Source organism: Haliotis asinina, chromosome 5 (genome assembly GCF_037392515.1).
Source record: "Haliotis asinina isolate JCU_RB_2024 chromosome 5, JCU_Hal_asi_v2, whole genome shotgun sequence".
NCBI classification, from domain to species: domain Eukaryota; kingdom Metazoa; phylum Mollusca; class Gastropoda; order Lepetellida; family Haliotidae; genus Haliotis; species Haliotis asinina.
The window spans coordinates 49,615,137-49,641,028 of NC_090284.1; the positions used below are offsets into that span (position 1 = coordinate 49,615,137).

At 38.5% G+C, this 25,892-nt stretch overlaps 1 protein-coding gene across 1 annotated transcript in view; it reads left to right on the forward strand.

Annotated features, from left to right (window-relative positions):
* The first annotated feature begins 1,523 nt into the window (after positions 1-1,523).
* The window catches only part of LOC137283900 (uncharacterized), a 45,252-nt gene continuing 20,883 nt past the window's right edge, over positions 1,524-25,892 (forward strand). The window contains exons 1-12 of the mRNA XM_067815576.1: positions 1,524-1,596; positions 2,301-2,600; positions 10,091-10,158; positions 11,517-11,671; positions 12,083-12,223; positions 12,761-12,890; positions 15,377-15,465; positions 15,968-16,045; positions 17,888-17,988; positions 18,721-18,839; positions 24,021-24,407; positions 25,579-25,630. Of these exons, the coding sequence (XP_067671677.1) occupies positions 1,524-1,596; positions 2,301-2,600; positions 10,091-10,158; positions 11,517-11,671; positions 12,083-12,223; positions 12,761-12,890; positions 15,377-15,465; positions 15,968-16,045; positions 17,888-17,988; positions 18,721-18,839; positions 24,021-24,407; positions 25,579-25,630 (1,693 nt within the window). The remainder of the gene's footprint in view (positions 1,597-2,300; positions 2,601-10,090; positions 10,159-11,516; positions 11,672-12,082; positions 12,224-12,760; positions 12,891-15,376; positions 15,466-15,967; positions 16,046-17,887; positions 17,989-18,720; positions 18,840-24,020; positions 24,408-25,578; positions 25,631-25,892) is intronic.

Below are 25,892 nucleotides of genomic sequence, written 5' to 3' on the forward strand. Positions count from 1 at the left end.
TATATTTTTATATAGTTCTTAGTTAGCAAGATCATATTAAGTATCAAGGTGAATGGCACTGTTTCCATTTAATAACTTTAACTTTTTAACTATGAAAACACCTATACAAATCTTAGTAATGTTTATGCTTTATTTTACTCTTAGTCCACAGCTCTGCATAGTAAGCCTTTTACACTCTGTCTTACTTCCACTAATTGCCACACTGCATGCTTTCGACACTCTTTGTCCCAGCTCTCAAGTCATTTCTAAAGCTCACTGATAGGCCACGCTGACCACTGCTTAACTATAAAGTTCAGATTTTAAACTCAGCTGCTGTCTTGTTTTGTTGAAGGCAACACATAGCTATGGTCGTGGGAAGTTTATGATGATTTAAGGTTCGTCCATATTGTATAAAATACTGACCCGTGTATAATTGGATAATTTCTTGTTTATTATAATCAGAAATATGACTTACGGTAGCACGTAATTCAGACTTGATACTTGGAATATAACATAGCCTATTAATATGTGTAATAGATGAGCTATCAGATCACTGTGTTATGGCAAATATATGTAATGTTTAAGTATTGAATGCAAGGCTAAACGTATATTAACTAAATCTCAGGCAACTTATAAAAGGAATCACTAGTTCGTTTGAATGCATGAATGTATGTTTGAATGTGGGTGTACATGTATGTTTGATACGTGTGGTTAATTGATGTGTGTAATATTATCTGTAGTTCCATGTTGGATTTGTGTGGCGGATGCATTTGTACTTTTAAACCCCCTTTTATAGAATATCACTTGTATATACGGTGTTTGCGTACATTGTTATTTGTCATGCAGATATGTGGTCACTCTGACGGACATCCTGATATATCAGCTTGCTTTGGTACAACCAACCTGGTATGTAATACCTAAATGTACATCATAGATGCATAAATTATAATGTTTTCTAAAGACACCTATAGCTTTTTATGCTCGTTGCAGATTTGTATCGATGTTAGTAACAAACTTGTGGCATAATTCAGATGTATTTGATCTGATGAATTCTATACACTTGATGAGCGATTTAAATATGTACATACATTATTTATTTCATTGTATTTAATATATTTCCTGTGCTCTTTCAGGCTGTTTATTACATAGAGTGGTAATAAACACGTCAGCCCCACAACCCACTGCTGTTTGTATTCTTGCATTCCGGACGAAAACACGGCGCTGTTATATAACCACTAATCTTCCGCTCAGATGAAGTACATTAAATATACAACTACTGTCCATATTCATCTGGAAGCTCTCCCTTTGTTGGTGCTTGAATACAGTAATCATGTGGAACTATCGTCTAGCGTGTCAAAGATATTCTCCGTCATGGCATTCACAATAATAAAGATTGCTCTTTGAACGAAAAAAAAAACCAAAAACGAATTTCATTGATATGTGTATTGATCAGACGTGCATGTAATGAATTCAAATAATACATTTTCATCGTTTTTATTTGCTTTGGGCAGTTCTATAAAACGTTTGATGCTTTGCTGGTATTGATGACGACAGTTGCTCCAAAGGAACAGTACCCTGGGAAGCTGTTCTCAACACTCAAGTACAAGAGTGCCAAAGGTATGTCCGTTTATACCAATACCACTTTGTTTGTCGTGGCTAACAAAAGTTTCATTGTTGAACGAAAAGGATCCAGTCAAATTCCGTACGGAAAATCTTATAGTTAATTAGCCAGAACAATAATGATTCTTTTGATTCGTATGGACAACAGAATGATTCTTAGTCATGCTAAGTGTTTGCGCAACAGATGCTAGTGACCCACAAGCAGTTGTTTGTATTGATATCGTGTTGGCATTACTTCTTTCTCAGGTCATTTGCCTTCATTCTATTGCGTTATTGTCAAGTTGTTGTTCTTTGTGCGACGATGCATTTCGTTTTCATTGCATTATGTTTGATTGACATGTTGATTTTATATGTTACAGAAACCTGTTGTATTTATGACTTCAAATTGTGCAGAATAGGACATCCACATCAACCATCAATCTGCTAGGACATCCATCCACACGCACGTACACACACAACAGTATATGTCGATCCATCCATCGACTCATTCACACAATCACGCGCGCACGCACGCACATGCATGCATGCGTACATGCATACATACATACATACATACATACGTACGTACGTACGTACGTACGTACGTACACACACACACACACACACACACATACATACATACATACATACATACATACATACATACATACATACATACATACATACATACATACATACACGTTCTTTTTCAAATGTTCCAGAGAAAAAAACCCATACATCTGTCTCTCCATATACCATCATGGTGCAAGAAGGAAGATATAGCTTTGACACTGGAAAGATTCAAACATTCGGAGTGGCAGACTACACCATTACAGCCGCCATGTTAGTGGCCTCAGCCGCCATCGGGGTATTCTATGTCATCAAGGACCGTCACCATAGCAACGTTAATGAGTATCTTTTAGGTGGACGCCGGATGCACTACATCCCCGTGTCAATGTCAATGATGGTGACTTACCTCTCGGCTTTGTCGTTGCTGGGAGCTCCCGTGGAGGTGTACAGAAGTAACACTATGGTGGTTTGGTTTGGCATTTCTTTAGCTGTTGGCTGTGCAATAGTTTCCAGAACCTTCTTGCCGTTCTTCTATCAACTTGGAATCACCAATGTTTTTCAGGTAGAAAATAACTTTTTTATTCATTTATTGACTACATATTCAGGGAATATAATTCTCTGTGCCATATGTTTTTGTGAGATAGTATTAGAGATCACTGAAACTTGCATCTGATCTGTTCAAGAAAGATGTGTTTGGTTTACACATCTTTTCAAAGTACAGGCCACATGTTATAATAAATAAAATCAACAAAGTTAATAATTGCATGCTCTGAATCAGCTTGCTAAACGTATCAGAATGTAACAGTTTATGAATGTAGTAAGGAACTATAGGCAACTCTAATGATAATGTGCTCAACACACCACTTTGACCCTGACTTCACCTAGGCGTGTGGTTGAATGGGCCCAGTTCAAACCAAAATTGTTTAAATTTTGTCTTGGAGTCCTTCGTTCATAGAAGATAATTTACATAAATTTTGTTTACATGAACTTCGCCTAGAGTCTTATGCCCAAAATGCGGTGGCTCATGGGTCAATTTGGTGAAAGCATTCATCTTTTGTTGTTTGTCTGTTGGAGTATGTCATCCGAGTATCCTTGGTGCAGCACGTTGGCGACCCACGTGTGTTTCGCATTGTCTTCATTACACTCCGTGTTGGGTGGGGAGCTGGGATGATGAATCTTTAACCACTAACCATGGCTTAGGAAACTCCCCAAAACGTCCTCTCGATACTGATCCTGATCACCATAGACAGCCAAAATCAATTGACTACTGGACACGGTTTTTAGTAATGGAGATTAAAGATAACACACGATTGAGGTTGAATCCTTTCACAATTCAAAAAGGCATACAAGGCATAACTGGTGATGTGGAAAGTATTAAACTTTTGCGTTCAGGGTCATTGCTCATTGTGTGCAGCAAAAGGCAACAAGCAACTAACTTGATATCTACTGTCTGTCCTCACAGATCCCTTAACACCAGCAAAAGTTAGAGATCGAGATCTGTTGTTCGCTGACATGTCTGAACTTGATATTGTTTCGGAAATGAAAGATCGAGGACTCATTTACGTCAAGCGTTTTTTCAACACGCAAAAACCAGGAACAAATTCAGACGAACACTCACCTGTTCGCATTTTCTTCTCCCAGTGCTCCCAGATCAATAAAGGCAGGACATTGTAACAAGACTGTTGACACCTACATACCAAATCCTCTGAGGTGATTTAAATGCCAGAAATTTGGTCATGATGTTACTACTTGTACATTGTCTGATGTATGTGCTCACTGTGGTGAGAAGACACATACAACAGAAGATTGCGAGGGTACTTTTAAGAAACTGCTCAGGCACTCACTCATCTTTCACCAAAGATTGTCCGATCTGGAAACAGCATATGAAGATGACATTTACTCAAAACATTAGTTTCTCTGATGCAAAGAAACTTGTCTTAGGTTCTGAGATCAAGGAAACGTTTGCTTCCATGGCAAACACATCGTCTGAAAAAAACCCTACAGTAACCACGTCATCTGCAAGCTGCCAAACGAACATGACTTGGCTTAAAACCGAGTCCCTATCATGTTACTGCCCGACGGGATGTTATTCACAGACCTGTTACACTTACAACTAATCTCCAAGCTGCTGCTGTGAGACTGACTCTGGGAGTAGCTATTACACAATGCTCTCTGTACATTCTTCAACACTACAATAGACTGATCTTCAATCACACTATGACAAACTCCCGAAGCAATGTGTTATGGGTGATCTAAACGGTTACAACCCACTATGGGGCAGTACTAACACTAATCCTAAAGGCAAAATACTTGAAGATTTCATTTCAAATAATGTCTGTGCATACTTAATGACGATTCAACCATCTATCTGCATCCTGCAACTGGCACATATTTTTCTCTAGATTTGTCTCGTGCAGATTCTAACCTCCTCAATGAATTTGATTGGTCTGTTCATAATGACCTTTGTGGAAGTGACCACTTCCCACCTATCCATCTCCATCGTTTACAAGATGGAAGGCTAACTGGTCTTTATACCAAACTATGTGTGAATCAAAACTCCGACCTGGATGTTTCAGTGGTATAACTGATCCTATTCAAACTTTTGCTGAACGTTTAAATAAAATAGCTGATGAGTGCATTTCTAAGTCCTCTACGATTCCGCATGGTTCAGTGCTGATTGTAGACAGGCCAGAAGAGCGAGAGAACAAAATGGAGAACATTATTTTTGTCCTCATCCAACTGTCCATAACTTAAATAAATTCAAAATACTTAATGCAAAGGCGCATCGTACCTTGAAACACAACAAACGACAATCGTGGAGAAATGATGTCTCCAAAATTAATTCACGCACGCCAATGTCCGAGGTATGGAACATAGGTCAAAGAATTAAAGGCAAAGGTTCCAAATCTGCCGTACACCATCTCAAAGATAGTGATAATTTGATTACTGATAAGTCAAATAAAATCGGCGAAACACTTGCCAAAAATTCATTATCGACAAACTATGTTCCTGAGTTTCAGAAATACCAGAAACAGCAGGAAAAGACCAAACTTTCGAATCAAATAACGGTCAAGATTACAATGTAGTGTTTTCAATACATGAGCTACATACTGCTCTTGAGCAAGCTCATGGCACTGCAGCTGGTGATGATAATATCCGTAGCCAGTTTCTGAAACACTAACCTGAACCATGTCGGATGACACTTTTAGATATAGTTGATAAGATATGGACGTCTGGTGAATTTCCTCCGTCATGGCGTAATGCCATTGTAATCGCAATACCAAAGCCTGGCCGGGATCATACAGATCCGTCAAACTACAGACCGATATCTCTAACTAGCTGTGTCTGTAAAACCATGGAACCTATGGTGAATAATAGATTAACTTGGTACCTTGAAACCAATAACCTAATAACCAATATTCAGCGTGGTTTCAGAAAAAAATCGTAGTACCATTGATGATTAGGTACGTTTAGAATCCTTCGTTAAAAATGCTATAGTAAATAAACAGCATGCTGTATCAAGTTTTTTTGATCTTCAGAAATCTTATGATACAACCTGGAAGCATGGCATTTTGAAGGATTTACATGATTTTGGTTCGAGAGTCCGTTTGACTGTTTGTATATCACAGTTTTCAAAAGACAGGCAATTTCAAGTCCGAGTTCGTTTTACCCTGTCTGATCATTACAATCAGGATCAGGGTGTCCCCCAAGGCAGTATTTTGTTTGTTTAGCATCAGGATCAATAGTTTATCCAAGGTTCTGAATGATTAATTGATGGATCATTATTAGTGGATGATTTTAATATTTCCTGTCGTGGTGAAATATGCATATAATTGAACGGCAACCACAGCTATGTTTAAACAAAATAAATAAATGATGTCTTGAAAACGGCTTTAAATTTTCTAAATCCAAAACGAATTGGATACATTTTTGTAGAAAATATAAGCCTCATAAGGACCCAGAATTATCGTTAAATGGCACACCCATCAAAGTTGTAAAGGAGGCCAAGTTCTTGGGTTTTTTAATTTTCCATTCTCATTTAACCTTCATACCACACATTAAATCCATTAAAGCTAAATGCTTGAAGGCACTTGATTTGTTAAAGGTTGTTTCAAATTCACAGCGGGAAATTAAATGGATCAATCTACGCTCTCTCACTAATATTATACAGATCATTAGTACGATCTAAACTTGATTATGACTCCATTGCATATGCTGGAGCATGTAAATCATACTTAAAATTCGTGATTCTATCCACCTCCATGGTCTAAGACTTTGTCTTGGGTCTTTCAGAACCTCACCTGTTGACAGTCTCTACGTGGAGGCTGATGGACCATCTTTTACGCAACACCGTATAAAATTGTCTTTACAATATATTACCAAATTATACGTTACTGAATTAAACCCTGCCTTTAATTCTGTGTTCAATCCCCTTCATGGGGGTTTATACAACAAGAAATCGTCTCTTGTTCCACCTCTCGGGCACACAGCCATCTTTTTACTAATATAAGTTCTCATTATTGCATTTTTAAAAGAACTTGATTTGTTAAATGAATTTCAAAAAGATATTTATTTTTTATAATTAGTAGTCTAGATTAATAACTGAGATTGTTAGTGGCTGTACCCTCAAAGGGGGTTGAAGTATTGTAAAATTATTGTCATCCTGAGAGGGTACGTAAGTCTTAAAACATTCGATGTAAAGTCTACCGAGTTTTTCATCGTAGTATTCTTGTTATTTTAATTTTGGCTAAGGGATGGTGTAAATCCATCTAGGGCCCATGCAGATAGCAAAGGTACTTTGAGTCCCCATGGTCCCTTGTATGGTGATCTACCTTCAGTTGTTAGCGATCTATACCCTGTGTTTTATAATGCATTGTCTTTTTAATTACAATGTTTTAGATTTTCATGCTGGTTTTTATATTTATTTATATCCTTGCTATTCTAGTACGTTTACTGTTCATCGTCGAGAGGTATTTATAGTGAACATTTTGAAATATTGCCGATATGACGTCAAATATGAACTCACTTACTCACCCACTCTAATGATAATGATAAGATTCCTTTTATCCAAGAGATCTTTAATGTCTGGATTGTTTTAAAAATATGTGGTACTCTGAGTTGAGTTAGGTAACGTTGAGAAGACATGGTTCAATTTAGGCAAGAGAAGTGATTGTTCAGGGTATATAAATTGTAACTGGAATGAGAGATAGTCCTGGTGTAATTTTTTAATAAGTTCTGAAACATATAGGAATAGACTGGTTCCATTAACAAGGGGTATCTGAAGCTCGTATTAGACCTTCAAACCATGTTTATGGTTTGAAACTTTGTCATTTTAAGGCTAAAATCAAGATACAGTATGACCAGAAATTACTGAGAAGTTGAGGAGTATGTTTAATTGGATTTCTAGTGTAAACAACCTTGACCAACTATCAGGTGCTTGGTTTCATTCAAAAGAGACAAATCCGTTAACAATTTTTCATTAGTTTCTGAAGAGTTACCCCCCTTTATTTACTTGTTAGCAGCCGGCATTTTCAATGATCTTCAGTATGGATGATTTAGAGAAATGGAAGTTAATTTTACAGTATTATAACAAGGACTTTAGATCAGCTAAAGTGACTTCAAATAAAACAGGCATCCCTTTGTCCACTGTTTATAGTGTTTTGAAAAATATTGCCAACAGCATTGAGCACCATGGAGGCCCAGTAAATGGACTGTCGGTGATATATTCCTAGGTCAAATGTAGAGAGCATCAAAATCAGGTAATCTGTTACAGCCAGCCTTATCACTCATGCTGCATGTTGACCATGTTGAACACCAGTGCTGGTCACCGTACAAAAGGCAATGTGGTTAATGCTCAAGCAGTTGGTCTATGAACATGTGGACACAAGTTCAACAGTTGACTGAACCCAGTTTGTTTTTAGTACCCTGATACACCCTGTGATTAGTTCCATATCAACGAAAATTTTGGAAGGTATGAGTTGTCATACTAATTTCTGGATAACACGTTTACTGCTGTCGAGGGATCCTAAAAAAACAGAGACGTTTCTAGCATTTGGCCAAGGACTGGACAGAATGCGGCTTGGTAAGGAGACAATTGGAACTGAGCTGCATGCAGTGGGTTTGTAGAAACGTCTAGGAATCACCGATCATGAAACCTGAACAAAAGGAGTGAAGGTTGAACAAGTGCTTACAGCATAGAAATTTTAACTGGGACAATGTGATTTTGTCAGATGAAAGGTCTATGAGGCGTTTTCTTAATACACTGAAATTCTGGACCATGCGAACTGAAACACCTTTGTATCAGCGCCCAAAGTACAGTTCGAAATTTAACGTGTTCAGTGGCATTGATGTGCTGGGGGCAACGTCCTACTGTGTATTTGAAGGGAATATCAACAGTGAGCGGTACACAGATATTCTCGAGGGACATTTACTTCCATCTGCTGACGTGTTCTATGGAACGTTTTGGATTCTCCAACAGGACCACGATCCAATAATCGTTCTCAAGCATTTACAGGCCTGGTTTCGGACCCAAAATATGACATTATTAGATTGACCAAGTCATAGCCCTGATCTAAATTCAACAGAAAATGTTTGGGGACTTATGCGGGAAAGAGTCATTGAGGAAAGTATGACAAATATTGCTGACATGAAAGGGACAGCATGGACCACGACTTTCTAACTTCTTAGATCAGTATTTTGCCCCGCCGGTTTGAATCCTGCATTGCTGCCCATGGTGACTTGAAAAAATACTAACTGTTGATACTAACCTGGCGTTGAATCTGGAGTTATGTTCTGCTAATATTCACATTTAATACACTAGTAAAGTGTGAAAAAATGCAATCTTTTAAAGTCTCAATAATTTCTGGTCATACAGTATGTCGGCAGTAAAATGTGAAAAATAGGTATGCTTATTTCAACAGTTGTTGATTACATTACGTTGAGAAACTATCATATAGAAGTATTCTTTGGCACCAGTACAGTTAATGATTTGATATAATCTTGCTAGATGCACATACCTGCTACTGACAATCAACTGACAGGCATATTTTCAAAAACTGTTACAAAAATGCAGAATTTCTTTGTTTCAGTTTCTCGAGATGAGATTTGACAAACAGGTCCGGACAATTGTAATTTTCTTCTTCATCATTTATATGGTAATTATGATAAAACGTTTGGTGTTATCTTAATCTTTTATCATTTCCATTGTATATTTCCGTATTCAGGGAAACGTTTAAGGCTTACATGAAGTAAAGTTGAGCTTGCACACATTAAGATTTGCTTTTTCAATATCAAACATATACATTTCCATCACCAATACATTAATTCTTGCATCTCAATCAAAGCAGTTGTCATTCGATAAAAACTGTACTTTCACGTGTTTTACTTTTCAAGAATTGAGATGATGTTACTAAGATTTCAGGTCCATACCGGAACGACCACACAATATCAGCTTTTTGTCGTCATATGAGTAATTAAACTAATAGGTTGCGGACGAATCTGGCCGTTAAACCTGTCTCTAGCTTGTTAGATAAATAAACCCCAGATAGTTTGAAAAATTTCTCTACTTCTATACAGGCATTCTACACGTCTGTAGTTCTGTATACGCCGTCCATAGCTGTCAGTGCCGGTAAGGATCAATAAACAAATAATCGCCCAATTACGATCAATAACATACCCCAGTTTTCGTCAAACCTTTTTACAGACTGAACTCACTTTTATACACAACGAGAAAATTCTTTTTATAATCGAGATGTCTTATTATCAGGTTTGATTGTGACACTTATTGGGATAGAATAATTTTGTCTCCGACAAAACCTGTGATAGAATGACATTGGCCTCATTATTTTTCCTTAGTGTGAATAACAAGCCGGAAACGGTCAGTTTTTTGGAATAAGCAATCTCCGTAACTCATTTCTCTTATCTCTCTTTAATGTGTTTTCAGTGACTGGGTTCAACCTCTGGGGAATCGTCATAGTTCTTGGATCAGTCAGCACATTATACACAGTGATGGTGGGAAGAAGTTTGTATACATTTATACTGCCTGAAAAAAATCACATTTAAATGTAAATAGAGAAGTTGCTTTAATATGAATAATTCTCTCATAATATGATTCGTACATGTTTGAATAATATGACATATATAAAATGACTTCCTATTCACACTAAATGTAACTGGAGAAGGTATTGATTGAGGAATTTTAAATAGGAATAGACCACTCTACTTAGGACATTGTCCCTATCTGTAATTTCTCGCACAATATGATGCTTGCATATTTGAACAGAACATGACTTCTTTGACATGTGACTTCTTTGACATATGACTTCTTTGACATATGACTTCTTTGATTGTCATTCTAGAAGTGGAGTAGATGAACGTCTTTGGTTCCGTCTCTATAATTATACCTACCAAACACAGAGTGATATGACATATCCATGGCAAATCCCGAGAATCCAAGCGTGAGAGCCAGGGATTCCACTGTTTGGTTTACTTGTCAGGACACCAAGCGTATTGCGCGTTTGGATTCCGAGAAAGAAACACAGCTCATGGGTTCACCTTACATGACACCTACAGGGATTCCGGGAAAGACGAAATAAGAAAGCTCATCTGTTGACATGGCACGACACATGTTTGGATTCGCTGTCTGATGTAGTTAATACACTAAATACTTTACCGGTTTGGAAATAATGGTGACAGGTACACTTATCATGACACCTGCACGCATTATGAGTAAGACAAAAAAAACCAACACACATTAGATCACCATCCATGACACCTACAGAGAAAGAAAGATACCCTTCAACTACGTCTTCATGACAAGTAGTGGGACTCCTGGTCAGTCCTTTCCGATATACGCAAGCGATATAAAGGCTTTCTGAGATTATTGGTAAATTATACCTGTCATCATCTCTGGTGCATCATGCAAGTCAGTTGTCGGGATTCCGAAGTTAGGGATCTAGAATCCTGTTTTTGTAAGCAGTGCGGTTTTCCGGCTTTGTGGGATCCAGTTACTGCTACCCGTGAAGGTTTAGGGGTAGAATAGGCCCTCAGCAACCCATGCTTGCCATAAAAAGCGACTATGCTCGTCGTAAGAGGCGACTAACAGAATTGGGTGGTCAGGCTCGCTGACACATGTCATCCGTTCCCAATTGCGCAGATCGATGCTCATGTTGTTGGTCACTGGAGTGTCTGGTCCAGACTCAATTATTTACAGACCGCCGCCATACGTCTGGAATATTGCTGAGTGCGGCGTAAAACTAAACTCACTCACTCACTCCCCAGTTACTGCTATAATACATATTAGGCTGTCTACAAATAATCAGTCTTTGCTTTGTACAGTATTAACCCATCTCTTTTGTGCCCCCCTCTAGGGTGGTATGAAGGCTGTGCTCTGGGCGGACACTCTCCAAGCTGGCATCATTATCGTAGGCTGCATTGTCCTCGTTATCAAAGGCTCTGCAGCTGTTGGTGGATTCAGTGTCGCCTGGGCAATCGCCGAGAACAGATCCCGGATCAAGTTCGATGAGTATGACGGACTTGAATACGAATATCGTATCAAATCATTGAACATATTGACACTGACATATTGACTCCCACAGTATTTTAACCAGTTCCTGCAAGTGTCAGTTGTTTTGTTTTCGACAAACCGTTTTGCTTCATCTTAGGGAATGTCAGAGCAATTTCGTATTTCTTATTTCATGCTATGTATTAACGCTTGTATCACATTATGTAATTAATTTATCATTTAATTTTTTTTATAACAGAAAGTGAATATTATACTTCTCTTTGAGATTCACACCACCTCAGTTGCCTCGTGACAGCCTTGAAAGCGCCAGCTCCATAAAAACCTTCATAATTCTGGTTTATCACATGTGCCACGCGTGAATACAGGCATCTTGATCGCAACATTAACTCCTTTTCACCACCTCTGTTTTAGAATCAGCTTCGATCCAACTACCACTTATTCGGTGTGGGCATATATCTTTGGATTTGGGACTCTGTGGATGGGTAGTTACGGAGTCAGTCAACCGGAGGTCCAGAGGACACTGTCTTGTTCAACTCTCAGAACGGCCCAGATGTAAGTTGAGCAAATGGCATTTGAGGTTATACCAGTTAGGTGGCATAAACGGCAGCTTTAGCAGTATTCAGGTATATAACCTCAGCTTCCTGACTCCTTACACTTGAGGTACTGTGCTGAAACAGAAAGAACCTCAGCAGATCCTGCTACCCAAGGGAGAGTAATAGTTACTGTATGTTTTGTGGCATCAGTGTTATGACGTTGCGAGAGCAATGTCTTTGTCCGATTGTATAGTTATTACATTTAAAGTGATCACACTAACTTATGAGACGGATCATGGCCAAGACACGAGATGTACCATGTCATCTCATTGTGATTGCCATTCCTCTGTGATCTCTGTCTTCCAAAAGAATCATGCTATATAATTCATTATCAAATGAGTGCAATTTGAAATTCTTCATTCGCACGAAGTGCTGAAAATATCAAAGCATAGGGGGTTCTTGTATTGAAAACTACGTGTGACCTGAGCATGCGGCTTATGACATGGCATCAGTTAAATCCAACACATAATTATACGGAGATACTTTTGGTTTTCAGAGCTCTGGGGATCAATGCAGTAGGCTACATGTTAGTTTATATCCTCCTGGTGACGGTTGGTGTCATCATGTTCGCCTTCTACAGCGACTGTCACCCCGTCAGCTTCAACATCATTGACAAGAACGATCAGGTATGTCAGAACACACGCTAAATACGATCCACAGGGCCAACATATCGGTAATGCTCATTCTCACCAATCGCCAGTTCAAAAGTTCTTACCCTTGCGAAGGGCGAAGTCATGTTTCGCGGACTCAGTTTTAGCTGGTTGTGTTTTGGCGAACACTTCGTAGGTCGTTGATATGGACAGTTATATTGACGGACACGGGGATGATGATTTCCTCATGAGCCCACTTTCCATGGCTTGTGACATTCAGAGGAACCTGGGGGATGTTGAGTTTGTGAAAAAAGGTGACTTAGTGATCCACTGCAAAGCAACTGATCAGTTAAAAGAGTGCGTTGGTCTGAACGTCCATGTGTGACGTCAGGTTCAGAGTCTCGAAAAGTCTAAGCCAAAGCAAGGGACAAGTTAGGATCAAAAGGTCCTAGAAACTAAACGTTTACTGCGTGGGGAGTAAAAAGAAATTACCAGAAGTAAAGAGTACAGAAAGAGACAATAATAATGCGCCAATAACTCGTTTTTATGCGTCACTGGAACACAGCTTTGTACTTCATGGTGACGTATTCTAAACAGAGTGGAAAACTCGCTCAAGTTCTGTTGGTTCAGAGGTGGTACACGACAACAAGCACTCAGTAAGTTCACCTGGGTTCATGTTATGAAGTTTCACCCTGTATTCAACTGGCCCACAAATCGTCTCGAGTTGCAACTGTGTATTCACACACAACTAGTCAGGGGGTCCTCATACATCAACCCACACCGATGATGCAGTCCTGGTTCACATAGGCATCTCACTGTAGCACAGACTTTAATAACAAAGCTAGCACCGTCTGGGTGATGCATAAAGCAATGATACTGTCGATGCAGGGTGGCGATGTATCCTTTGGAACTTGTGAAGATGAGAGTCATCTGCCAACTGTCTGTTCCAACGTGCCACATGATACTCTCTGATTGACGTCTTCACTATTCTCCTCCACTTCGAAACCCTAAGACGGACCCTGATTCTAGGATTTTTTTCCAAGTGACAATAGAGATAGTATTTCTTGAGCGTCCTGACTACATCAGACACACATGCAAAATGTGACAATGAGATGTTAAGTAGCGCAGTGGCTATTCTTGGTTATTCCCCTGAAAAGTTCCGACTTTTTGCAGATAAAACGGATGGTATCACTTCAAGAACCCATTTATTTCTTGTTGTGTCAAGTAATATCTCGCATAATTTACATGTTGACAAGAAATAAACTGGTCGAGCTCTCGTTGTCCTCACTATCTTGCATTGGAACGCTCAAAGTGTTGGTGCACATGGAGATAATCTCAAAAACACTTTTTATCAAACATTTCACAAATGGCACACATTATGAATGTAATTTTAAAATCAATGGTTACACCAGCTTGCAAAAGGATAGAATAAGAAGTTATCCTGCGGTAAGTACAAATGCGGTCATAAAAAAATCATGTACCAGCTTAAAGTTTGAAAAGGCAAACAGGGCTGAAGTTTCCTCTCTGTGCGATAAGCATGTCATTTTTGACCTGATGTCTCCAAAGCGTGCAGAGTTCCAACGCATGGTTAGGCCTACCAAACGTTCAAGTCGGAGATGGCCCATCTCTGCATGGAAACAGATTTACTCCATAAAGTCGATTTTGTCTAGGATAAATATCATGAGTGGCACAAATAACGGGTCTCCTATTCTTGGACATATCTGGTAACATAGTTACGAATAGGCTGGTAGAACAGTGTAAGAGTGCAAGCAGTTCTGAAAACGTCTTTCAAGGATTTAAAGATGTGAAGAAACCCTACAAACTTGAGTTTATGCCCTAGATATTTCTCTGGCTATGGCTGATGTTCCTTCAGATTTAAATACACAAATTACACATGATGAACTCACAGGGCAATTCCGAAAGCCCACAACTCTCCTCTCGAAGCAGATAATTTGTGCTATGAGTTGTTTAAGCATACGTCTGAATCCGATCTTAAAATGATTCGTGAGCTTTTGAATAAGTGCTGGTATGCTGGATCTGTTCCCAAGGCTTGCAGACATGCCATTATCATACCTGTACTAAAGCCAGGTAAAGACCCCTCTTCACCGGCATTGTATAGACCAATTTCAATCTGAAAGCATCATTCAGGTTCGTATTGTTTCAGATCTTTCTGGAATGCACAACACAGAAAACGGTACCCCTAAAGAAAATGTAATTAATCCTGTTTTACTTGTTTAATGGGCATTCTAGAAGTTGGTGAGTCAAAAAGGAACATACAGCTGTATGGACTACAACGTTTTTGTTTATTATAGTGAGTGACGCTTCGATGTAGATTCTTACATTGTTTTGAAGCTGAATGCCCATGAAACAAGTAGTAAGACGTCTACATGGAGACGTGGCAATCAACACCATCAACAACCTCCACATTTAGCTTGTTACCGATAGATTCAACATATATGTGTATATCATTAATACAAATGCATATTATGACGAGTATCTGGACTGAAATGGTCTGTCTGCAGCTGCTTCCTCTGATGGTGATGGACATCTTGGGAGATCTGCCAGGGCTGCCTGGACTGTTTATATCTGCCATACTGTGTGGAAGTCTCAGGTACATACTGTGTGATTGTCTGTGGTACAGATTATATGGGTGTCTCCAATATGTACTATGTGGAAGTCTCAGGTGCAGACTGTGTGACTGCCTGCAGTACAGACTGTCTGTCTCGAATATATACAGTGTGGATGGCCCAGGTGCACACTGTGAGAGTATCTCCGATATATACTGTATGAGCCTCTAGCACATGTTGTGTGTGTGTGTGTCTCTCTCTCTCACTCACACACACACAGAGAAGCAGCAAGAACACACACACACACACACACACATATATATATACATATATATATGTAAATGTACCAAACGTTGTCTTTTGTCACGGCATCGTTTGTCGAGTATTGTGGGTATTTCCTATTGCATACATTGTATCAGTACGACGTCTGTTTGAGACCTACGATCGCTAAGAGGGGTTCAAGAAAGTATCTGTTGTAGTAAAAATAACAAGTTCATGTCCTTGTTATTGATCTTTGACTGATTCAATTCCTCTCTTCATGAACAGCACGATCTCTAGTGTCCTGAACGCGCTCGGGGTGGTGATCCCTGATGATGTTATCAAACCATTTTGTTTGAAGCACCTGTCGGCAAAAGGAGAAATGAGACTTGCTAAGAGTACAGGTATTGTATAACTAATTAATTCTCAAGCACATTTCAGCTATCCTCTTCAAAACTAGAAACAGTCTTCTGTGGTCATGTTTGACATCACATCCTCATAGTGGGTACAGGAGCGGGTAAACATTGACATACATTGTGGTCACACAATACCTCAAACATTGAAACACATTGTAGTCACACAATACCTCAAAGCGTATGTGATCCAAGGCAAAACACCGAGATGACTGATTCATGTCTTGTCTGTTTTGTTTGATCAAAAAATACTGACACAAATTTTGATTAATTAATATATTCTATAGGTGTCAGATACCTCTCTCATTTGTTTACTCAGTGCTTGTTTGTGGACTTGTCGTCATCTGTACATCGTATTTCATCTCTCTGCTTGGTGCCATATTTGAGGTTAGTCTTTTACATTGTGCCATACACATTGTCTATTGTTATCCATTAAGAGGTGCTCAGTTCAATGGAAAATACAAAGAATGAATACTGGGAGTAATGGAAAACATTTACTACTAAAGTTATCCATGTCACTGTCTCGTATCCAATCAGAAACATTTTTCAATAGTAATAATTTGTGTTTCAGGGAGCGTTGAGCATTCTGCCAGTGTTACTTGGGCCAATGATTGGCATATTTTGTCTTGGAATGTTTTGCCCATGGGCGAATAAAATGGTAAAAGAATTACTTCTATTGTCTGATATTTTGACTCTATGTGCTTTAAACTGATCAAACGTATAATGTGTGTGTGCAAGATGATATTTCACAGATTACGTGATTTTATTGTCTCATTTAGTATTGTTTTCGGCGACTCGTTGTAATATATAGCAATGATTACTTAGTACGCATTTTAAAATCGTTTATATTTTGATATAAAAATAGATACATGAACAAACTGAGTTTCCAACTCCTTCGAAGTAGTTTGTTAACATGTAATTCACTTAAATTGTATCTTTAAAGGGAGGAGAATTTGCTGTAACCTTTTCACTGACACGGTTCCTTTCTATCTTCTGAACCAGGGAGCATTAAGTGGTTACTTCGTGGCAATCTTCGTCACAGGATGGTTTTCTTTTGGACGTTTCGTTCATTCAACATCGTCGCATTCAGCAACCTTCTTGACACACGGCTGCAACTGGAACGCTACCTTCACCTCTCATAACGTCACCATGACTTCACATGGTTCAACGAACACGTCAAGCGTGACGTCAGAGTAAGTTTATCAAGCACATATTCATCAGCTATAAAGCGTGCGAACATCTCATTAGCTATATGAGATGTGAAGCTTAGTTGTATCATCCAGGCAATATGTTTATAGTGACAGAGAAACACTCATCAACTAAATCAGGGCATGTGTTAATGGTGCTAAAACATATTACGTTTATTCTGTCAGCTGTGTGCTATACGTAATTGTTTTGATGGACTTTCATCTGGAGGGTCATGGTTTTGCAATAGGTTTTGTCTAGACGGCTAGCTATCTGGAGTCGCTTAGTATTGCAATACTTACATGAGTAGATGAGATTCTGGAGACTGTTTGCATTTGATTTTTGGGTTCAGAAGACAGATTTTCATTCTGAAACCCTTTGAATTGGATTAATGACACAAGTATTATCTTGATAAGTTAATTGTCTTCGACCGAGTCGTGGGAGGGCCCTCATTAGGTCTTCATTTTTCTTTCTTTTCTTTGGTTTGGTAAGATTGCCAGATTCGAAAAAAATAGGTTCAAAAAGCCTTCCTCACAGAGATGTTTTGGTTTGTTCCTTCTCGGACGATTGCCTGCATATGTTCTCTATCTATGATGTATTGTGTTTCCAGAGATCCATTTTCCCCGATGTATCGCCTGTCATACCTCTACTTCACACTGGTTTCTATCTCTGTAGCCAGCGTTGTGGGGTCCATTGTCAGTTTCGTGTCAGGTATGTGGTATGTAGAAGTATAATTTGAAATTGTGATTCAAATCTCACCATCCACACGCCCTTCTAATATTAATGTGCTCCGAACTTAAAAATATAACCACTTCACATCGCAGGCAGTAATGCCACAGATAGCAGTGATAATACTGTTTCACAACCACTTACAAATATGTGCTTTTGCACAAAAAACATTTTTCCATAAAAAGAAGATATGTGTTTTTTGGCATTAAACCTGTTAACACTAACTGATTAATGTATGTGACCGCAACACATCGTGTCCAGTGATGTCAATTCATTCCACTGCGACGTCGTGGAGATGGATGCTGTCACAATTTTCTGCAAAGCTTTATGTTACAATTTCGTTGTTGCATTATATCCCAGGAAGTGGAACCGTGAAGGTCCGAGTCAGAATATTGGACTTCAGTAACCCATGCTTGTCGTAGGAGGGCGACTAACAGGATCGGGTGGTCAGGCTTGCTGATTTGGTTGACAATTGTCATGTGTTCCTAACGCAGATCAATGCTCATACTGTGCATCACTGGATTGTGTGGTCCAGACTCGATCATTTACTGACTTCCGTCATATAGCTGGACTAGCGCGGCGTAAAACTCACCCCAAGGGCTACAAATGAATGTACATAGTCATGTTATATTGTACATTCTTTGCTGTTTAAGTTGCAAATACACCATCACATCAACAAAAACATACATTTCTCTCACACACTATCTTCGATAGGTCCGGTGAAGCCCAAGTCCTTAGATCCCCGACTCATCTGTCCATTGTTTGACAAGCTCTTCCCCTTCTTACCGGAACGTGTTCTCAAACCTCTCCGGTTTGGCATCAACCATGAAGGGGTGAGTATTGCGACTGAAAACCTACACAATTGACGTTAATATCATTTTAGTGTCATCTGCAAAGGTCCAGACCAGGTTGAAGTGATCTGTGCTCATTATATCGTATAATATTTGCAATTTGCTTCTGATAGATTATAGACCCGTGAAGATCCGGAATTGCTTTTAACAACTCATACTTGTTGTAAGAGGAGACATCCGGAATTGGGTGGTCAGGTTCACTGACACCTTTACATAGATCTATGTTCAGGATGTCAGTCATGGGATTGTCTGGTACAAACTGACCTATTTACAGACCAACTGTCACTGAACCAAAATATTGCTGAATCTACCGTCGTGCTATGTAATGTAGAATACTGAAGAAGCGATGTCGGGTTTTGTAGTACCAAACATACCAAAGGTATTTACTCGAACTATTGGTCTGTTTAGAAATACAGAAAAACTGCAGGAGGTCATGGTCCAAATGAAGACGTCACCGAGATGAGGTTCATATCTTTACGTCACACTGCAGAGGATATGGATAATCACGCTGAAGGTCCAACTTGGAATAAAACATTGTAGAAACAATACATGTTTGTATAAGTAGAATATGGTGTAGATTCTCCTTCACTTAAGATCTAGAAAATATTCGGTTACATGAAGAATCTTGTTCTGCGTCTACATTGTTGCAGTTTCGATTCACAGCGCATTGTATAAAACCTGCTCACTTGTTATTAAAGTGAACATACTGCTGCGTCATTGCTTCAAGTACACCTTAACGTGACGTCATTTAAACTCCAAATCTTATAACATTACATGTGAAGGTCTTGAGAGGCATATAGATGTTGGTATTCAAGTATATTATGGATGTCAACTTCTTCTTCCAAAGTTTTTGAGCTTTTTCTTGCGCTTTCTTCATTCACTTGACAGGTATGTGAATTAAAATGTGTAATTGTGATGCAAATCACATCATCAAAATGTCCCTCTGATGTTATTAATACGAATCAAAAACCATGACATCGCAGACATACACCACTGATAAAACTGTTTACAATAAAGTGGTTTTGCAATACCAGACAAATCACCTATTTCGAGAAAACTTAGCTATCTTTTGGTATTAAACCCCTTAACACAAACGGATTTATATATGTGGCTGCTAACCAGGTTCTGTGCCATGAAGTCCATTGATGGCATTTCATTTGATAGCGACGTCGTGGAAATGGATGCTGTTCAATGTGTCAAGGATTTCCTTGCCCTTCTTCATTTAGCTGACGAAGGGGAAACCTACAACGTTGTGTATACAATACAGAAGAAGTTGACATACGTAATATTTTGTCATATACCTGAATACTACAGTCTATATGATTCTCAAGAACCTTATAATATACGTGTCAACGTACAGTATCTCGTTGAAGTTGTACATTGGTGCAACCCCTTGCTTTGATTTGTTGGTGCCTAACCACTAGTCGGTGACAACTTTGACGTGGTTGGGTTTCCGTTTCAGGAACGTAAGTTGTCCACTAACTGAAAGTTGGACGGCACGTCCATCACAGAATAGGGATTTTACCTTCAATCAACTATTTCTTGTATCTAATTCCTTTTAAAGTCCAAATGGTTCAATTGTTTTATTGTCAAAGAACTTTCTTATTTACACTTTAAAAGTCAGTTCTTAAAGATTGGCCCCACCAGAACTCCCAGCTTTAGGCCGAGCTGTATTTGTAATGTTATACGCCATTTTCCATTTAAGTGTAACTCCTGAATTCCTGATATTCAAGTGCTTATATTCTGTGTCTAAGTATAGAATTGGTTATACGACAAAAAGCTGCTATCGGGTGAAACAAGTGTCAGTGTGGTGTACATGTACTGTATTACTGAATATGCTATTGCCAGTTGTATTTCATTTATTTGATTTGAAATAAACTATATGTTTTGTCTATTCCTTCGCTTGTGTCTGAACCCTAGTAATCTATTTCACGCTATCACGAAACAAACAATGATCTGCGAATCAACTGTCCACAATGACGTTAGGTCACGTGATAACACACCGTTAGATCAGTTTTTGGAGTAGAAGCATTCACAAGTTCCATTAAACATTTATTAACAGATATGTACACATCGTAACGTGGCAACAATCAATATAAATATAGATAATTATCTTCATATGAGCAGACAAAACAGCTGCTGTGTGAAATTCAAAGTATGATATTTTCTACATGACAAAGCTCGCCTACCCATACCAGATGACCTATATAAATATAATACATGCTGAAAACATGTGATGAAAATGTTGGAGAGAAATACAACTCATGACACCATGTCCATAATGAAGCATAGGTGGTCAGTAGCCCATGACGTTCCCTGTTTTACATTTGAGTCGTAAGGGGATTCTGACCTTGAGATACACGTCTGCAAAGTCTGTCCCAGATATTTCAGGGATGCGCAAAGGCATGGGTGTTTTGCTGTTGCGCGGATTGAGCCACAATCTTAGTACGATGAACACGTGAATATCATGTAGCAGGGTGAAAAGTAGTGTCACGCATGTGCTATAGTGATGTCCATGTTATGATAATGTTACAGAGAAATACAGTTTGGCGTTCCTTGTTGAAGATTTGATCCTTAAGGGGATTCTTATCTTGACATACACGTCTGAAAATTCTGGGATGGGATAGTGTAATTGTGCCTAAAGTGAGTTTAGTTTAGCAATATTCCAGCTTTATCACGGCATGAGACACCAGAATTGGGTTCAAACATTGTACCCATGTGGGAAATCGAACCAGTCTTCGGCGTGACGAGGGAACGTTTTATCCACTAGGCGATGTTTGTTTTTTTTAATCATGGGACCATACAATAGCAACAATATTCTATCATGTGCGCATCTGTGTTATGCTTCTATCTACCATCAATTCTACCATCAAATCTACCATGAAATGCCTGAATATGGTCAATCAATAAAGTCAGACGGTATCAAATTGGATTGAAAATGCGTCTGATTTCACGGCGCTTCACTGCGCACGTATACAGCACTACTTCATCTTGACCACCAACAAGGCTAATATCAACACAACAGACGCGACATAAATGCTTACAAAATATTTATTAAAATTCGAAAAAAAAATGTAATGATGTGATATTTCTTCCGTAAATATTAGGGAAACTCAATCTATTCCAAAATATTCAAACTCAATTACAATACACAGCGCCAAATATAAACAAACAATATCTAACTAGATCTAGATGTCACTAGCTGACCAACCAGAAATCTGTTCTCTGTTAGCTTTCCAGCAAAACTGTCATTGTTGGAGAACAGTATTCCAAAGAATCCAAAGTTAGTAACATGTACACAAGGTAACACTGTCACTCTTTGGTCGCATGCCGGTGTAGAAACGTGAAGTCATGATCGACACTCGACGGTCATAAACATCAGCAGTCTTTGATAATTTACAGGTCGTAGGTCGATCAGAACAGGATCTATTCTCCGATTTTGCAGGGTTCAGATTCGACAGCCAGTCAATATTTACCACTGTCACTTCAAATTTCAACCTTTCTCAAACTGTAAACACCGTCTCGTCCGCCATTTCGAACTGTTGCGCTGTCAACAACTATTTTCAAGAAAATAAGTCGATTCCATTTTGTGGTCAGGGGATCGAGTAACACTGCACTCATAACAATTAGCTGCTCTTCAGTCGTGTAGAGTTGGGATCATATAAATCAGGCTTTTGGTATTACGTTATTTCATTGAATAAACAGTAGGTTGTTTTCTTTGGACAGAATATTTTATGTGTCGCAATGTTGAAAAAAATACGAACGGCACCTACCACAGACGAGTTCAAATCACCCCTCATCCCATGCCGGATCACACAGTGTCTTCCTCGATAGGTAGGCGTTCGATTTTAAATCGGTTATGGTAGAATGGAGATAAACGTACTGTGTTGGGAAAGTAGATGAATGTTATGTAGAATTGATAGTAGCTTTCAGTTCTGCATAACATTCATCTACGTTCCCAACACAGTACGTTCATCTCCAAAGAAGCAAACCGTTGTTAAGTTCTTAATGATTGAATGTGATGGAGAGGTGACTTTGAGTGATTTTGTACATTCAAAATATTGTGCTTCTCCTCGCAACCGTGTCAGAGTACTTTAGCAATATAGCATAGCATGTATTTCGCAAAGATATATACAACTGATGTCCATATTCAAGTGGCAGCTGTCCCTGTTTTGGTTCTTAGATACTGTGATCATGTGGAACTATCGCCCCACTGGCCTGTCATGGTCATTCTGTGTCACGGCTCACACAAACAAAAGATTGGCCATTGAACGGGAAAACTCATTTCATTTATATGTGCATTGGTCAGACGCGCATGTAATAAATTCAACTGAAATAATACAGTTGATATGGATAACGTTATAAACACGCTTGACATTTTGTTGGTATTGGCAATTGTTGCCCGAACAGGAACAGTACCCTGGAAGGTTTTGTCAAGACTCAAGTTCAAAGGTATATCAGGTTATATCGTAATCGTATCGTACCCAATAATGATTTTAATAAACACACACACACACACACACACACACACACACACACACACACACATACAAGATGCTACGAGGAGGGTTCACAAGGTTAACAAGAGTAATAGTGACTATGATTCGAATGATTCGTATGAACAATTGCTACACGGCTGTTTTATATGTGTTTTTGCAACAGATGCCCATGTGCTACTTTTTGTATATATTAATAACGTTTTGACATTAGTTCTGACTATGGCAATTTGTTTTCGTTCTGTTGTATTCCTTTTGTAGACCTTTTTAAGACATGAATGAATACTAGCATTGTGTTGATATGACCATTCAGATTTGTTTCCTCTAGTTTAGGTGAAAGAAAGAACTGTATCAGAAACAGACTTACCAAATGAATTTTAATGAATGTTACATGTAACAAGAATAGAAATATCACACTAAGACCAAACTGTGTACACAACTGTTATTACGTACACCCACTTGCATTATAACTCTTGATGGCCAAAGATTTTCACATATGCTTGTAAATACATATACTTTCTGGATGTGTATTTAATAAGTCAACGTTTTCAAGATGCAGGGTTTGGGTTTGTTCAATATATACTTCATATTCATATCCATCCATCCAAACACGAACAGTCATAAACAGACACATACATACTGCACACTTTTTGTTCAAATGTTCCAGAAAACACATCCCATCATGGAGGTTGAAGGAAGGTATAGCATTGACACAGGAAAGATTCGAACTTTCGGAGTGGCTGACTACACCATTACAGTCACCATGTTAGTGGCTTCAGCCGCCATCGGGATCTTCTACATCATCAAGGACCGTCACCATAGCAACGTAAATGAGTATCTTTTAGGCGGGCGCCGGATGCACTACATCCCCGTGTCAATGTCAATGATGGTGACTTACCTCTCGGCTTTGTCGTTTCTGGGGGCACCCGTGGAGGTGTACAGAAGTAACACTATGGTGATCTGGAATGGAGCTTCCTTAGCATTTGGCTGTGTAATAGTTTCAAGAACCTTCTTGCCCTTCTTCTACCAACTCGGAATCACCAATGTGTTTCAGGTACAAATTAACTCCTTTTGTTCGCTTTTTGACGTATATTCAGGGCATATAGTTCTTTATTCCTTTTTGACGATATATTCAGGGAATGTAGTTTAGAGATCTCTAAAACTTGCATCTGATCTGTCCACGGACAAATTTAAATAAACTGAGGATCTTTGAAACTTGTAACTGATCTGTTTAGAGAATTTAGTTTTAAATTCAATAAAATCAGGATTTCAAAATCCTGTATCTGATCTGTTTAGAGAATATAATTTAAATAAAATCGTGATTTCGGAAACTTGTATCTCATCTGTTCTTGGAATATAGTTTGAATAAAGTCGGGATCTCTGAAAATTGTATTTGTTCTGTTTACAGAATATAGTTTAAATAAAATCGGGACTTCGGAAAATTGAATCTGATCTCGTCAAGGCATATAGTTTCATAAAAAATGGACTCAGGTATAGTCTGGAAGTGCAGTTTAAATGAGTTCTGAAACTTAAGTAGAGACAGGTTGGTTCAATGAATATTCGTACCATGTTGAAAACTGTGTAGTTGTAAGACTAAAAACCAAAATATTTAATTGAATAATTGTATAATTTACTGAAGTGTTCATTGGGCGTTGAGTTGACACCAGTACAGTGAATGATTTATTTAAATATTGCTAAGGTCAGGGAGATGCCACTGAGAATCAGCTGACGGGTATATTTCCTTAAAACTGTTAAGAATATGTAGTATTTGTTTTACAGTTTCTCGAGATGAGATTTGACAAACATGTCCGGACAATTGTCATTTCCTTCTTCATCATATATATGGTAATTATGATAGAATATACGGTATTGAATTAATCTTGAATTTTTAAATTAATTAAATTACCATTTTCATTGTGTATGCAGAGAAACCTTTAATCATTACAAGAATCAATGTTGTGCCTGCACATATTAAGATTTGCTTTTTCAATATCCAAGAGGAATTATTCATTTCAATCATGAAAGCATAACTTCTTGCATCTCAGTCACATGAGTTGCACTTTGATGAAGACCTTGACGTGTATTACTTTTCGAGAGTTAAGATGATGTTATTTAGCTTAATTAGTAATTAAACCGATAGGTTAGGGGACGAATCTTGTCGTTAAACCTGTGTCTAGCTTTTAAGAGAAATGAACCCTGTAGTTTGGTTTTCTACTTCCATACAGGGATTCTACACATCGGTAGTTCTGTATGCGCCGTCTATAGCAGTCAGCGCAGGTAAGGATAAATAAACAAGCTGTCGACCAATTGCGATCAATAACATACACATACCTGTGTATCAGTATTTGTAACAGACTGAACTCATTCGTACACATAGCGAGAAAATTTAATTTTTTTTTCAATCAAGACGTCTCATTGTCACGTTTGATTCTGACACTTTTTTTGCTTTTGTAATGGCAACAACACGACAATGCATAATGGTACAATTTCCCTTCTAGGATTCACGTCCCATGGGCAGCTTGTATTCTATCGTTATTGG